Source organism: Juglans regia, chromosome 6 (assembly GCF_001411555.2).
Source record: "Juglans regia cultivar Chandler chromosome 6, Walnut 2.0, whole genome shotgun sequence".
Lineage (NCBI taxonomy): Eukaryota > Viridiplantae > Streptophyta > Magnoliopsida > Fagales > Juglandaceae > Juglans > Juglans regia.
In genome coordinates this window covers 12,324,946-12,341,346 of record NC_049906.1, presented here as the reverse complement: position 1 = coordinate 12,341,346, position 16,401 = coordinate 12,324,946, and the positions used below count along the sequence as shown (strand labels likewise).

The following is a 16,401-nucleotide window of genomic DNA, read 5'->3' as shown; positions in this document are numbered from 1 at the left end:
ATATCCTCAAACCCTTAGCCCCCACCCACATAGCCTCAAACCGAAAAGGTTTAGAATCTCGTCTCCGAGATTGAACTGAGCTAATGGTATTGAGAATCAAACAATATGGTCAGAATAAGTAGTAAAATTTCTAATCGAAATCCTGGGAATAAAGACAACCAATTTGCATTAGCCAGGAATCGATTCAGTCTTTCTTGAATATGAGCTACCCCATCCCGCATATTAGACCAGGTAAACAAAGATCCATCAGTGTCGAGGCCTTTAAAACCACAATAATCAACAACCTCTCTAAAAGCAGTCAACTGTCTAGCTACACGATTACGACCTCCTTGCTTTTTAGATTGAACCAAAATTTTATTAAAGTCCCCAAAACACAATCTTGGACCTGTAACAGAAGCATAAATAAAGTTCAATAATTTCCACACCTCACATCGCTTTGCAACTTCAGAATGCCCATAAACTGATGTCAGTCACCACTTTAGTCCCGATATCCCATCAATCACCCAAGCATCTAAGTGATGCTTTGAATAAGACACCCGATCTAGATCAGTATCCCGACGCCAAAATAGTCCCAACCCACCACTACGACCATCACAACTAACTACTAAACATCCAAAAAAATCCCAACCCAAATTTCAACCTTTAAATTACAAGCTAATAATTTAGTTTCCATCACAAAAACAAAATCAGGATCTTCTTTTCGAATTAAGTCCCGAAGGACTCGAACCCCAAGCCTAAGGGAGTTCCAGCTAAGAACCCTCATTGCTATCGGCAAGGCTAAACCTCAGCCTCAACTTCTGCTGAAAGCACCGCCACATCAAATAGAAAACCATCTTGGGATTTAACCCTTTTTGTATATCCAAAAGTAAAAATACCAAAGGAAGAACATACATCAACAAGTCTTTTTTAGGGAGTTAACACTAACTAACCTGTACCGTCGTGCATCGAGGTCTTCCCTTTTCAATGCCATCGTCGTTGCAGGCAAGCAGTGTACGAGATCATAGCCCTATTAGCCACAACCTTTTTTTTAATAATACGTCGACAAGCTATAGAGCGTGACCTTTAAAGCATGTCATGGTTTAAAATATCATTGGTGTATCATGTGTAGGTGTACTAGAGTTTATTAGCTAACATTCTATAATTAATGTAAGTAATTTAGAAGCAAATCATAGTATGGAAAGTGTTCTATATTAAACTCTCATCGTATTTTGAATTATTCCATTCTCAAGCCGATTTGTAAAGCACATCATTTACATCACTTAATTGTAAGACTTTGATTTGTAATATTCAAATTTTAAAATCTATGTTTCAAATCAAATTATATCATGCAAGCACTTTACCAATGTGTAGTGTGCTCTATACACTGACTTGATAATAAAAATTTTCTTATACTTTTATCTTGTTTTAATGTGGTAATACTGTCCACCACTTTTGAAATTTTTTAAAAATAAGAGTTAATTTAAGGATTGATAAATAAGGCCATATTAACACAATAAAATATGAGTAAATTCTAATAAAGTATATAATATAATTCATATTGTGTTTATCACTTGAATGTATGAGCAATCATAAATTGAGATAACATCTCTTATATAGAAATATTAATTTAATAAACCTTTAAACTCTTGATCTATGCGTAAGTGATAGTTGATGTTATAAATTAAAAATATAATTATTTATATAGTTTTAAAGTATGGGAACTCCGTGCAAGTTCTTTGAAGAAAAAAAAAATTATATCCATATAAAAGAATTTATTTATTATAATAATTTCTACTTTTTTTCAAATAATTCCACGAAAGTTATGTATTTTACATTTCATGTCTAGTTTATTTTTATAATTTCTATCAACTCAACTCATCTAATCTAATTATTATATTTTTTTAAAATTTTTAAATAAAATAAAATAAATAATTTAATTTTTTCAAATCTCAAAATAAAAATAATATTAAAAATATATATTTTAATAATATTTTATTTAATTTTTAATTTAAATTTTAATCTCAATTCATTTTATTTAATCCGTAAAAACAAACATCAAACAAACAAACAAGGCTAAGGTTGCTTCCCGAAGAAGAAATGATTTGTGTTCAATTCAAAATAAAGAAGGGTGGATGGAGTAACAAACTGTTACTAGAACACTAACCACGACCAACCTAAACATGCCACGTCACTATTCCCCGAAGCAAATGATCAGCTCTTCACATTTAAGTCTTACAAAGGAATCCTTCAAAGAAAGAGTCTTACAAAGGAAGCTTCGTGGCAAAAGGCTGTAGGGAACACAAGTTGCCGAAGGGATGACGAGATCCAACGATGACGCGGATAAAACTGGTGGCCATGGTTAATTAATTATTCAAAGAAAAATTCTAATCATATTAATAATACTGAGGGTTTTTTTCATTATTTAATAATTTTAAAATATGAATATTTAATATTCTCGTTTATTATAATTCGACAAAAATAATTTATAAACACTTTTAATAATTTATCAAGTATATCAGCTATATATATATATATTTTAGAAAAACATTTTAAACATAAAAATATTTCATAAATATAAATTTATAAATTAACGTGATTTGATATAATATTTTAATTTAAAATTATTTTTTTTAAAAAAATTAAATTTACTATTAAAATATAATTTTTTTTTATATGAGTCATAAATTTATTTAAAAAAAAAAAAGTAAACGAGAGTTGCGCAGCCCTATATTATTTGAGAAAATATACTTACAATCGTGAATTGCGTAACCGCCGCGTAATCGCTTTGAAAAAAATAAATAAAACATGGGATCCACATGAAAAAATTTAATTTTTTAATAGTGGACTCCACTCTTTTTCAAAGCGATTACGCGGCGGTTACGCACTTCACGGTTGTATGTAGAATTACTCATATTATTTAAGATTTTTTATTTTTATTTTGAGAGATTATTTATCATTTTCTGTGCAAAAGAGACAACCTAACCATGGTTTTGTAACCTTGGATCTTAACCACAATCAACGCCTATAAATACAGCCAAGACAACCTTCCTCGATCGTGGTTCCTCAGTGTGCGCGTAAACGGAGGGGCGCAGAAGCTGACTGCTGGTAGTAGCAGTCACTGATCGACTTACGCCCATCCGTTGAAAGTTCTCTTGCAGGTTCGATTCGGATCTTTATTTTATCTATTGTCCTAAAGTTTCCGTTGTTCTTTAATCCGTGTTTTTTTCCTTTTTCGGGAAAAATCCATCTGTTTGATGAGAAAAGGCGGAAAGAAAGAAAGAAAAGGATAGTACGATGGAGCTTTTAATTACGATTATTCTTTGTTAATTATGATTCATTGTTTATTGATTGCGATAAAACTCCATCATCTTCTGTGTTTTCATTGATTTCTTCATTAGAACTGCGATTTGTTGTTCGGATCCGTTGTTTTCGTTCTCTCTTCTTCTGTATTTTTCCTGGGCATGTTATAGTCGATTATCATTTGATTTTAATGAATTTCTAATTTTCTACATATTGTGGACGATGTAGCTTTTAATTACAATTATTCTTTGTTAATTATGATTCATTGTTTATTGATTGCGATAAAACTCCATCATCTTCTGTGTTTTCATTGATTTCTTCATTAGAACTGCGATTCGTTGTTCGGATCCGTTGTTTTCTTTCTCTCTTTTTTTGTTTTATTTTTCCTGGGCATGTTATAGTCGATTTTCACTTGATTTTAATGAATTTCTAATTTTTTACATATTGTGGAAGCGGAAGGTTGTTTTTTTCCTGTTTGCAAATTCAGTGGGTTAGAATTTTTCATTTAATCAATCCGTTAATCCGTCATTGAGATAAGTTAATAACATCTCAAATAAACAGCAGACATAAAGCCCAAAAGGCTTTGTTTTTTGTTATCTAACAATCATGTTAGAGTACCAGGTCATGTACTTTGGTTCCTGATTATTATCTGAATGTAAACGTGTTGAGTTAATTCATTACTCATTCAGTTGTTGATTTTTATTTTATAGCCTATGTTCTTGACCTTTATGACATTTCTTGAATACCAAAAAAAAAGGCCTTTCGGGCTTTATGTCTGCTGTTTAGTTGAGATGTTATAAATTTTTCTCAATGACTCATCTTTGCCTATTGCTTACAAATGTAAATCTTCACTGCATATTGCTATTTTTGGCCTATCCAGGTCAGGTGCTGTTATTTAGTAGCTAAAAACTGCATATCAAAAAAATAAAAAATAAAAAAATAGTAGCTAAAAATAAGTTTGATGAAAAATCAATACTTGATGTTTTATTTCAAATTCTATTCTGAAAAAATTTCAGGTATTGTCGTTTGATGTTTTGCTATTTTCTCTCTTTCATTCAATATTGACCCCACATGGAAAATCTTCATGGATTCCACATCTTCTCTGTAGTGAATCTTGAGGTTTACTTGCCCACTGAAACTAACAGATGTTTTCCCAGCTTCACAATATTTCACTTCCTTCTTTTGCTATTAGTAATTGGTAACTTGGTTCTTGATATCTGACCACCGCATCTAATTAGTTTTCTCTTTGCCAGCTTGACGAACACTTCTTCTGCAATCTACTCAGAGGCAGATTTTGGTCCCGATTTTGTTTTATATTCTTTTGGACTTTCACAATGTTTCCTTCAGCAGCTACCGCCCTTGGAGATTTAAGATTAGATTGTACCCACAAGGAGATCTTTTCTTCTTTTCTGAAAATGACTAGATCCCAGTTCCCAGGCAATGTGATAACAGAAGTGAATCCTTTCCTTTGGGAACCCTCAAATCTGCCTGGTAAGTGTTATGTACTTTAAGATTATCATATCTCCGAATGATGTGTGAACTATTGGTACCTTAAAAGATACCCCTTCCTCTCCACGAGATGACCCATTGTTGAATGCCTATTTGAGCTCTCTCATATTTAATATAATAAATTTTAGTTGGTCTGAGGTATCAGCAGGCATAAACTCTTTATAAATGCTTGTATTGCAATGTGTATGTTTTGAAGTGGCAAAAGTTTTTGAAAATACACAACCAAAACAGCATCTTGAGCTTTTGAAGACAGATTTTACAGACCGACCTTGATGTCTAATTTATGAAAAGTGTATGTAAGACGTGACTTTCTGCTACTTTCTGTGTATTGGTACACATGTACTTGTTGGACAAGAAGAATTTCTGGATATATTAGTTAATAGAGTGTTTACTTCTTTTGTAAGAAGTTGAGTAATCCAATCCTATGCATATGTGCTCATAGTGTCAATCTCTATGTCCGAGAAGTTAATTTCTAGTTTTATATTTTATGTTTTATTACTATATTATTTGTAATCATGACTTTGGCTTCGCTGCAATAATGATCTTTGATGTTGTATGGCCCCCATTTCAACCAGTCTTTTAGATGATAGACTGCCACTTAAATCGATCATGCTACTTTTTTTTTATAATTAATAAGAAATTGAGCATGCTACTTTGTCTTGAAGATACTGTTTGTAGCATGCTGTTAGATTTCTTTTGGGAATTTCCATATCGTCTTTGTGTATAAACAATAACATGAAAGAAGCTTACGAAGTTAGTTGGTAATTGGGTATATATGCAGAAGGATGGTACTTCATACCCTCTGAGGAAAACAAAGATACCAACAACTTTGGGTTCTGGAAGGCCAAAGGGGAGGCCTGTAAAATATACTCGAACTCTGTGATCACTGGTTGGAGCACTACATTTGAATTCTTTGAAGACCACACTTATGGGCATAAAACTGATTGGATGATTCAGGAATACAGGATGGTTCAGGGAAAACCTTATGAAAGCAACAAGGCCCAGGTATTCTATGGAATTCATTAGTACTATTAATGTATTGTCTTTTCGTACAATTTTGAACCAAACCTGTCATTCAACTGCCAGTTGGTTGGATGATGTGCAGGAAGTGAGCTCCCTTTGTAGACTCTTTCGTGGCTGTAAGCAAAGCCAAAACTGTGAAAAGCAGCAGAAACCAGCTGGCACTGATATTGCCAGTGAAAACCGCATTCACCCAACTAAATCAGTTGTTGCCGACAATTTTATTGGAAAAGGTTCCACAAGCAAGCCACAGGTATGGTTTTCTCAGTTTTATAACTCGTAGAAAACATTGATATTTATATATTTATTTGACACTAGTTGATGAGCAGCCGATTTTGCATTATATATAATTGTTATTATTCATTTTAATAATCTTTTGAGTCATTTGGCTTTTATATATATTTATAAAAACGAGAAATGCTTGGTCTACACAGAAATCTTACACAAGGAAATTTACAAACTGACTTGGCTTAATGCGATCCATTAAATTGTAAATTTTTTTTTATTGTAAAGTAGATATGACATATCACATTAAGGTCTCGTTTGGATATTGAGATGATGTGAGATGAGAAACCTGTGAATAGTTGTGAAATATTATATGAATAGTAGTGGAATAGTTTGAGTTAAGATGTTTTATGAGATTTTGGGAAAGGAGATAAAAAATTGAATAGAAAAATTATCAAGTTAAAATATTGTTAGAATATAATTTTTTAATATAATTTTTGTTTTGGAATTTGAAAAAGTTGAATTGTTTTTTATGTTTTGTTTGGAAGTTTGAGAAAATTGTAGTGATTAAATAATGATTAGATGAAAAAGTTGAAAAATTGAAATTGAAAAGTGTCTATATTTGAGTGATTTTATGGATATTGAGATGGGATGAGATGGATTGGGACCCTATCAACATCCAAACGGGACCTAACCCATGTCAGTTTCTAAACTTTCTTGTGTAAAATTTGTGAAGACCTAGCCATTCTCTATAAAAAAATATGGCTTCTATATTGGGGCCTAATAGTTTTGCTGTTTGCCTTCATATGATCTTGAATGCATTTCTGAGATTTCTCAATACCAGAATGGCTAACCAATTAAGCAATGAAATTGTTGGTTAGGGACTTTTTCTTATAGTAAATTGGGAGATTATATGAGTTTCATTCCTCAGAATCAGACATATCTAAGCTGAATTTATGTTGGGCCTTCTACAGCCTAAAATTTATACCAGGTAAAATATTCTTGATTGCTAGGTGTCAACTTAGTGAGTATATTTCTCTACTAGGTCTTTCTCATGACAAGGAGAATTCTGGTTGATAAAGTGTAGAACATAAGGCATTGTTTGACATATAGAAAATTAGTCTAGAACAATCTTATCTGTTGGTTATTACTGGAATTTGATAAAGAGTCTATCCCTTCTTTTGTTTCTGTTTGTCGGAGTTGGCGTTTTCTTTTTGGGTTGGAGGTTCTCTCTGTATGATGAAGCATAATTATGTCTTGCAGGTAAGTGCGGATAACAACACGAGCAGATTGAACTTGGCAGATACATTTCCAGATCATTGGCCAGATTACCCCTCTCGAGATGATGGCTTGGGACTATGGGAACTTGATAATCCAGCATTGTCTTCAAGTTCAGAAAACTCTGGTTGCACGAGCATGTCATCAGATGCATACTTTGATTCAGAGGCTTTTTTGAAAATACTAGAGGAGCCCGTAAAGAATCAGGAGGATGTAGATTTTAAGTTGAGTGTATCTGCATCAGCCAAAGCGGATGAGGGGTTCATATCTTTACCCACTTCAGGTCTGTAAACATTTTAAACAGTTCACTGTTTCTTCACATTATTTGTTCTCTTGTTTATTATAATTATTATTTTATTTTATTTTTATTTTTTTAAAGTAACATGAGGATTTTAAGTCCCATCAGTTGCTTTTACACATGCTCAGTAGGCGAGTGTGATCTATTGCAGTGCAAACTATCTATTACTAAGTGCTGAATTTCTTGTCTTCTATTATCATACCACTCTGGTCTGTTGACACCCCATGCTCACATCTCTGCATTTATGAAGTTTTCCTTTATTGCTGTACACACAGAATTCTTCTACTCACATTCGTTGCTTCTTGTGATCTCTACAATTTTGGTGCACATATACGCAAGTCAATTTATTTTATATGTACTCTGCAGGATCTCTTGTTAGGAGTGGAAGAAAAACCTTGGCACCTGAAGAAATCATCAAAACGGATTGCTCCATTCCCAAATCAGCTGCACGTGGTCGTGTCCTAGATAGCAACAATTTAAAGCATGCCAGCAGAAATCTGAGGACAAACATCAGAAATGAAGGTCCATCGTCAAGTTCTCACAATGTGTCCCAATCATCCAAAACCCGTCCGGCAGCACCAAATGGAGAAAAAGCGGCCGCTGCTAGAAAGAAAAGGTTTAAGAAGTATCTGTGCTTCTTTATGTAATTTTAGAGCCTCCTTACAGGTAAACACAGATAGCATTTGTGTATAATAATAACCCCCATTGTAGTAGCAAGTTATGCATTTGTAAGCAGTAGGTTCCAAGATCAGGAACACCATGGACCATGAGTGAGTTAGGCGACAAGATAAAGGTAGAAACACGCATATAGGTTGAAATTGATACTGAGGCAGAGGAATAAGAGACTAATTTAAGGAAAACCAAAGGTATGAAGCTGATTATACTCATCATCTCCATTATTCAAGGGCAATGGAGAGGCTTTTCCTGCCGTTTTCTTCTTGTAAGCTAGCTGTTATTTCTTCTGAACTCGTTGCATTTGAATGTAAAGGGTTTATGTATTTTTATTTTTATTTTTATTTTTTTTTTGTACTTTTTTATTAGGGGCAAGGAATTAATTTCTCTGTACTTGAATATTGTTTATTGCTATAAAGTAGGGGAAAAAATGTACATTGTTTCTTGTGTTCTCCTTCAGAATTGGCCAAGTTAGGGAAAACATAACCTGTAAAAATGACACATGAAAACATCAGGGAGAGATATTTGTGCCCGTTTTGTAGATGGATAAAATCTATTTCTCATCCTTTTTATCATTATGCTCTTAAGATCCTTTAATGTGGTATTAAATAATAAGCTCACAAGTAAAACATAATAAATAGTCTACAATTATTTAATACTACATCATGGGGAACGATGGTGAAAGAGATGATGAGTAGTATTACTCATTACAGATAAATTTGAACGGTTGAGTTTTTATTTTTAGGCGGTGTTGTTTTGAGTATAAAAATATGAACATTATAAGAAGAGCATTGTTGAGCTTCATGTCAGCTTTGGTTAGCTGCCTAACCTTGCTCACAGCTTCTACTCTCTTGTTGAGGAGTCCGTATGCGGCCTTAACTCCATTATTCAAAGGTGCCTGTTTGCAAGGAAGATAAAAGAAAAGAAAACAAACACAAACCTACTTACAAGAAAGAAAGAAAGAGGGAAAAAAGAGAGGGAGGGGAGAGGGCAAATCTCATGCCTTGCTGACAAAAGCATTGGAGTGAGTACTTCCAGCCTTGCCAAATGCCCCAGACATGGGCCAGCCTAGTTTGTGTACTGAAAATCTAAAAATATCTTATTATTATTTATTATTTTATAATTATTTTTATCTAATTTTTATCATTATTCATTATAATTTAATATTATATTATTATTTTTTTATTACTATTCACAGAATACTTGAGAATATCTCACTATCCAAACACAATCTAATGTTATGATTGGGATAGATTGAAGTCAGCGAAAATCAAATAATTTTTCTTTTTGAGTTATTCTATTCTTAATCTGGTGTGTAGAACACATCTTCATATCACTTAAATAATAAGATTTAATTTGTAAGATTTAAATTTTAAAATTTATCTTTTAAATCAAATTATGTCACATAAATATTTTATTAAATATATTCTATATACTAGCTTGATAATAGAATTTCGCTTTCTTTTTTTGAACTGCTTAGTCATGGTCTTCGAGTCGTGTATTGAGAACTGGATAATATCAATTCGCAACCACCTGACAAATTGATATTCTGTATACATATAATATTGAGCAAAATATATGAATGTATCTGTAGATATATATATATATATATATATATATATATATATATATATATATATTGTATACAACCTCACGGCCCAAGCCAATTTATAATTTTAAGCTCAACTCAATTTTATAAAAGAAATAATTTGTATAAATTTTATATAGATAAGTCTCACGCAAATATTTATATAAAAAAAAAAGTAGATCTCATATTAAAAAATTATAAAAAAAATTATTATTTATTAGTAAAATTCATTTTTTTTATAAAAGATTTGCACGAAACATGTATATTTAAAATTTGTATTTAGCATTATTCATTTATAACGAATCACGAGGTTCGGTCCACCCCGCCCAATTAAAAAAATTATCTTACTTAATTTCACTTAAAATGGAGATTCCATTTAGCATAAAACAAGGAATGATTTTTTAATTTTATTTAATTTTCTAATCACGTTGGGAAACAATAAATAAAATAAAATATATTTAATACTAAAAAGGGGAAAAAAAAAAACAATATTGGGTAAAACAAAGATACCATCTCTTTGTTCTGTTAGTTTAGAGTTTTTCTGCTTTCCAACCTCAGATTCTCATCTCTCACTCAGCCATGCTTTCTCATTTTTGCAGACTCTGTTGCCGCTCCTCAAACTCTAATCCTTCCTGTAATCGTCCCTCCTCCATGGGCCGCCACCTTTGAGCATTAAAGAGGAAGAAAGAGAGTGTGTCTGTGGGTGTAATAAATGAGGGGAAAGAGATGGTTTATGCTCCATATTTTAGGTTCGTGGAGAAGGAAAGAAGCACATCGATCTTTATTGCTGTAGTTTTCAGCTTTGTGAGTTTCTTTGTTCTCTTATGCTCGTAATTGGTAAAATTGGGTAATATGGTTTTGACTTGTTTTGAGTGTTGTTCCCATTTGGTTTCACTGATGAATAATGTTACTATGTCTTCTCAATCTACCTCTTCATTTTAACTGTTCATATATTTAAATTTTTTTCTTAATAGTTAAAAAAGTGACTATTAGTGTATTTGTATTTTTTTTATTTTTTAAAAATATTTAAACATGTTTTAAAAATGTTTGAACTTAAAAGCAAATGAAAAACAAAAAAATGCAATTTGCACTAGGCGGCACAACGAACTGGCACCTACAGGCGGCAGAGTAGCACCGCTCCATTTTATCTTATCTCATCTCATCTGAACATTTAAATATCATTAAAAAATAAATATTTTTCAATTTTAAATTTTTTACTTTAGAACTTTTTCATCTAATCATTACCTAATCATTATAATTTTCTCAAACTGCTAAACAAAACGCAAAAAATAATTTTATTTTTTCAAATCCTAAACTAAAAATAATATTAAAAAATAATATTCTAACAATATTTTAACTTTATAATATTTATATTTAATTTTTTCACTCACATTTTTCAAAACTCTATAAAACATCTTAACTCAAACAATTTCATTACTATTCACAAACTATCTCACTATTATTTACATACTTCTCATTTTATTTCATCTCATTTGTGTAACCGAATGTGGAGCATAGAAGGGATGGTTTATGCATGAATTGCACTTCCTAATTTCATCTAGAATAGTTTCTAATTTCTTAGTTGCTCTTTCTCGAGTAGCTCTTCATCTTTTCTTTTCCGATCCACTCTCTCTATGGCTCATGCATGATGATTTTCAAAGTTGCATGGGTTTTGCAATGAGATTAGAGGTGACATGAATTTCATCCCCAGCCTCCCTCGTTTGTCCTGCTTCTTTCCCCCTCCTTCTCCCCTTCCTTCTCTGTGGACCCAAGCAGGATGGTTCAAATTATAGATTCAATTTGGGCTGTAAGAACTTTGATTCTAAAGTTCAAACCAAACTCATGCTTTAAAATTGTGGCCCAACTTCTCTAGAAGTCCTCGTTGGCTTGGGCCTAACTTACCCCAAGTTGCATCCTTTGAAAGAAGCATCTTTTCCCTCTTCAATCCATAATTTAGAAGAAAAATTATTTTTATCAGCCACTATTTACTATCTTATACCTCACACATTATAAAAAATATCCTCACACTCTATAAAAAAAAAAAAAATTACAAATATAGAATAAAAAAAAAAAATTACAAGTATAAAGTATGAAAATGAATAGTGACCGATGCATAGAATTCCTCTTATTTAAAATCTACCAAACCTCTAAACATCCTTCTACAATGTATATATAGTCAATTTATTTCCAAAAGTTGCATTACTCTCTCTTCACAAACAAGAGCAAAAAAAAAAAAAGACGTCTGAATTTATGTTTATCTAGTTTTATTAGTTGTTGTCCATTAAAACCATACTTTTATCATGTGTTCAATGGTGGCTGGATGGCTCGTAAATAGTGGCAACGGAGGAATCATATAAATGAGCATATAAAGGGGAAATCGACAGGATTTAGGGATGTAAATCCAGATTCCACAATGAAAATATATAGTTTACAATAGAGGCTTTTTTGCTTTTTCTCAATTACAAAGTGAGGAAGAAGAAAGATGATGATGATGATGATCTTAAGATTTTTTTTTTTTCTTTTTCTTTTTACATTCTAGGACTCATTTTCATTTCTACACCCATCCATTCTAGATTTGAGAAGCGAGATGAGATAAAAATTTTGTAAATAATAGTAAGATAGTTTGTGAATAGTGATGAGATAGTTTGAGTTGAGTATTTTTTAGATTTTGAGAAATGAGAGAAAAAAAATTGAATAAACATATTATAAAATTAAAATATTGTAAAAATATAATTTTATAAGAGCATCCGCATCGGCTTCTTCAAACAACATTTCATATCCAAATTTAACTAATTTTATCAATAGTTGGCCCACATTGAATTAGCCAAACCCTTTTCATCCAAAATATGATCTAAAGCAATTTCATCTTCTTTTCAAAGATGAAAAAAACTGTATCAAGTCCAAATGCATTATTTATTAATTTCGGCTCTCTCTCTCCCGCGATTTTTTTCTCTTTCTTCTTCCCTCTTCCTCTCCCGCGTCTCTTCTTCTCTTCTTCCTTTTCTTTTTCTCTCCTTCTCTTCTTCCCTCTTTCTCTCTCGCGTCTCTTCCTTCTTTCTCTTCTTCTAGTTTTTTTTTTCTTTCTCTTTTTCTTCCCTCTTTCTCTCCCACGGTTAAAAAAGTTTCCATCTTTCTCTCCCACGACTATTCTCTCCAGCACAGCACCGCGGCAGCTTCTCTCCAGCATGACAAGCAATAATACGGTAAGATTTGAAACCATAGCCTTGATTTTACTCTTGATTTTATTGTTTGGGTTTGATTTTGTTGATGTTATTTGGATTTGATTCGAAACCCTAGCCTTGATTTTACTCTTGATTTTATTGTATTGCTCTTTATTTGACTCGTGTAGCTACCGTATCTCTGTCTCATTTTCATCTGTTATTTGACATGGAAATCCTAGATCAAGTGTCTCACTCACTATGTAACTTTAATTGTTATTGTACTAGAAGACACCTTTGTTGGGTTGTTCATGAGGATGAGAGGCCAGTACAATCCCAACATAGGGAATTTTGAAAATTTTGCCAAGGTAGAGCAGAGCAATCATGTTATTCATTTTTTTCCCTTGTTTGTTTGTCATATTGGAAATTTGAAACCTAGTATGAGGCATGGAGGAACGAATAAGAACAAAGGAAGGGCAAATAGACACACTAATAATTGCATATTAATAACTTGTGGAGAAAGATAATCAATGCCTTTGATACCTTTTGTATAGTTGTCTATCTCTTTCAACCAAAACACAAGCATCTTATAGGTAGGTTACATTTATGTAATATGTGTTTTGATATCCCATACTGAAGAGTGAGGAGTAGAGGTGGTATATGAGATCCCATATTACTTGGGAGGGGGAAAGTTTTTGCTCTTTGTAATTATTCCAATGGGCTCCAATTATAATACTGACTAGTCTTTTTGGATGTTACATGTGTCCTACAAAGTTATACGATGGAACTCCTAAATGATTCACCAACAAATTTCCAACTACTAGTGTAACCTCTAATGTTGTATTGATTGTCATGGTCGTGATTAAAGTATGAGGAGACATCATTGCCAGAGAAACAAGTACAAGATTGATTGGGACGAGGATGAAAAATTTTGTTTGCCCTTTACAAACTTCTTGTGCTGCCCCTTAAGCAAGATATACTATTATCCTACATCTAATGTGAGCTTTACTCCTTTTCAAATACTTTATGGTAAATGAGTCTTTCAATTAAGAATTCTATGAAACTCCAATCATTTGAGATTATGTTCCTCTCTTCCTTTTAAAACCTAATGTGTCCAAAGGCAAGCTTGCCCTTCTTGTGGCATCAAACTAAACATGTTATATTTCATTTTTAGAAGTTAAATCTTCTCTGCACTATTTCCATTGGGACTTTTTTGGTAAGATCATTTTTGTGGATCTCCTAGAGAACAACACCGTAGTAAGTCTTTTGCACCTAGAATGATGTGAATTTTGGTGTTGGTTTTAATTTGTTGCCTAGATTAACCAAGGATCAAGAATGACTTGGCATCAATTTGAGTTTGTCTGATATTACTCTTTTTTTTTTTCTTTTTACTTTCTGGTTAGAGGCTTGCATGAGATTATGTGTGAATATTTGAGATTATGGTTGTTGTTCAATAGCACTATTCATTAGACCTGCTTGTAATGTTTAATAGACCTTTTTTTTTTTTTTAAATGAAGTATTGTCTTTAAGCAATGCAATATTAGACCTGCTTGCATGAGATTATGTGTGAATACTTGAGATTGTGGTGTTTGTTCAGTAGCACTGTTTATGAGTCTAGTCATGATTTTCTACAATTATACTTGAATCAAGGATGAACACCACATTTGATGAAGATCCATTCTTTACCACTCTATGAAGATGGATCTTGCTGGCATGAATGAAATGCAACAAAAGTATTTCTTGAACCTTCAAAAAGAGGTTTTGCGAGAAATCAATGAAGCGATTTTCATCTTCATCTCTATATTCATCTTTTGAAGATGTGTAGCCTTTTGTTGGTGTAGTGATTTGAGACTGTTTTTATCTTGGGGTTGTATTTGTTTTGGGGTTGTAGCCTATGCTATTTTGTGGTTTTTTATTTTTTTGAATCACAAATATGAGTGTTTGTAAATGTGGGCAGCAACTATATATGAATGTCGTACTATGGACAGTGATGAAACTTTTATATTTGGATATTGATATGGTATAAATTGTTCTTCATATTGTTCTCATTTTTCATTAAAGCATTTCGTGTATATAATAATATTCCTTTGCTTATTAGATTGTGAAAATGAAAATGAATATGATTGTTAGAGATTATAGGAGATTATGAAAAAATTAATTAATTAAAAATAAAAAATAAATAATATTTTATTATTATAGAGAGTGTGATAACTAATTCAATATAAACTTCAAGTTTTAAATGATTAGCTAAAAGTAAAAAAAGCCACATATTCTTCAAAGTTTGAAGAATAGGATGGTCAATCCAAGGCTAATGCTCTAATATTATTTTTGTTTAGTGATTTGAAAAAGTTGGAATTGTTTTTTATTTTTTATTTGAAAGTTTGAAAAAGTTGTAATGATTAGTTTGAAAATCTTGTATTTAAATTATGTTGAGAATAAGATGAGATAAGATCAAATGAGAATTTTCTGTCTCATCTGAGGCCCCAAACAAGCCCGGTTATGTTTGGATGTCAAGATCATCTCAATCCATCTCAAACTAATAATTGATGAGACTCAACTCTTTTACAACTTCTCATAACAAGTTTAAGCTCATCTCAACCTGCTTCATATATTCAAACACATATCTCAACTTATTTATATTCAAACATATTTCAATAAAATTCACAAAATATTACTATTTACATATTAATTGAGATCATTTGAAATTAACTCAACATCCAAATGCAGTCTAAATTTCTACTCACTTGTGATTATAATTTTTCCACTTTATTGGCTTGTATGCCATATCTCAATTGTTGTGACAACTACCACAAGTCTCAATTGTAGGCTGTATGATAACTTTGCTTGTTACATTTAGGCTTAGTTTGGATACCAAAACCATCTCTACCTATCTCATCTCATTTTATCATTATAATTTTATAAATTTATACATAAAATACAATAAATAATTTAACTTTTTCAAATTTTAAAATAATAATAATATTTTATTCAACTCTCAACTTTTATCTAAAACCATCTCATCTCAGCTTACTATTCAAACCCCACCTTAATCGTTAACATGCATTATCTTTCCCCGATCTAATCTCCTTTCCTACATTATCTATTCAAGCATACACATTTTTTTAAACAAGCATATACATTTAAAGAGGATACTAAAAATAACAGAAATGATATTTACATTCATAAAATGCGCAACAGCACAAGTGCCGCACCATACACTCATTTTTGAAAAAATGAATAAATATGAGATGTAAATGAAAAAATTAATTTTTTTAATGGTGGACCTTACTCATTTTCAAAAGGAGTGCGCGACGCTTGTAAAACTCATAACTGTACTTCGCATTACTCTTAAAATAATATTTACACAAGTTTAG

The 16,401-nt window shown here is 31.8% G+C and overlaps 1 protein-coding gene across 1 annotated transcript; it reads left to right on the top strand.

Moving 5' to 3' along the window:
• The first annotated feature begins 3,034 nt into the window (after positions 1-3,034).
• Positions 3,035-8,739, top strand: LOC109017642 (NAC domain-containing protein 79-like). The gene is made up of 6 exons (XM_018999855.2): positions 3,035-3,137; positions 4,533-4,770; positions 5,570-5,793; positions 5,894-6,061; positions 7,297-7,594; positions 7,976-8,739. Exons 2-6 carry the CDS (start codon positions 4,614-4,616, stop codon positions 8,254-8,256), a joined length of 1,128 nt encoding a protein of 375 aa, XP_018855400.1. The 5' UTR covers positions 3,035-3,137; positions 4,533-4,613; the 3' UTR covers positions 8,257-8,739.
• The last annotated feature ends 7,662 nt before the right edge of the window (positions 8,740-16,401 follow it).

Coding starts and splice junctions, on each gene's coding strand:
- LOC109017642 (XM_018999855.2), top strand. CDS start 4,614: ATGTTTCCTTCAGCAGCTACCGCCCTTGGAGATTTAAGATTAGATTGT. Junction 6,062..7,296: donor GTTCCACAAGCAAGCCACAG/GTATGGTTTTCT, acceptor TATGTCTTGCAG/GTAAGTGCGGATAACAACAC. Junction 7,595..7,975: donor CATATCTTTACCCACTTCAG/GTCTGTAAACAT, acceptor TGTACTCTGCAG/GATCTCTTGTTAGGAGTGGA.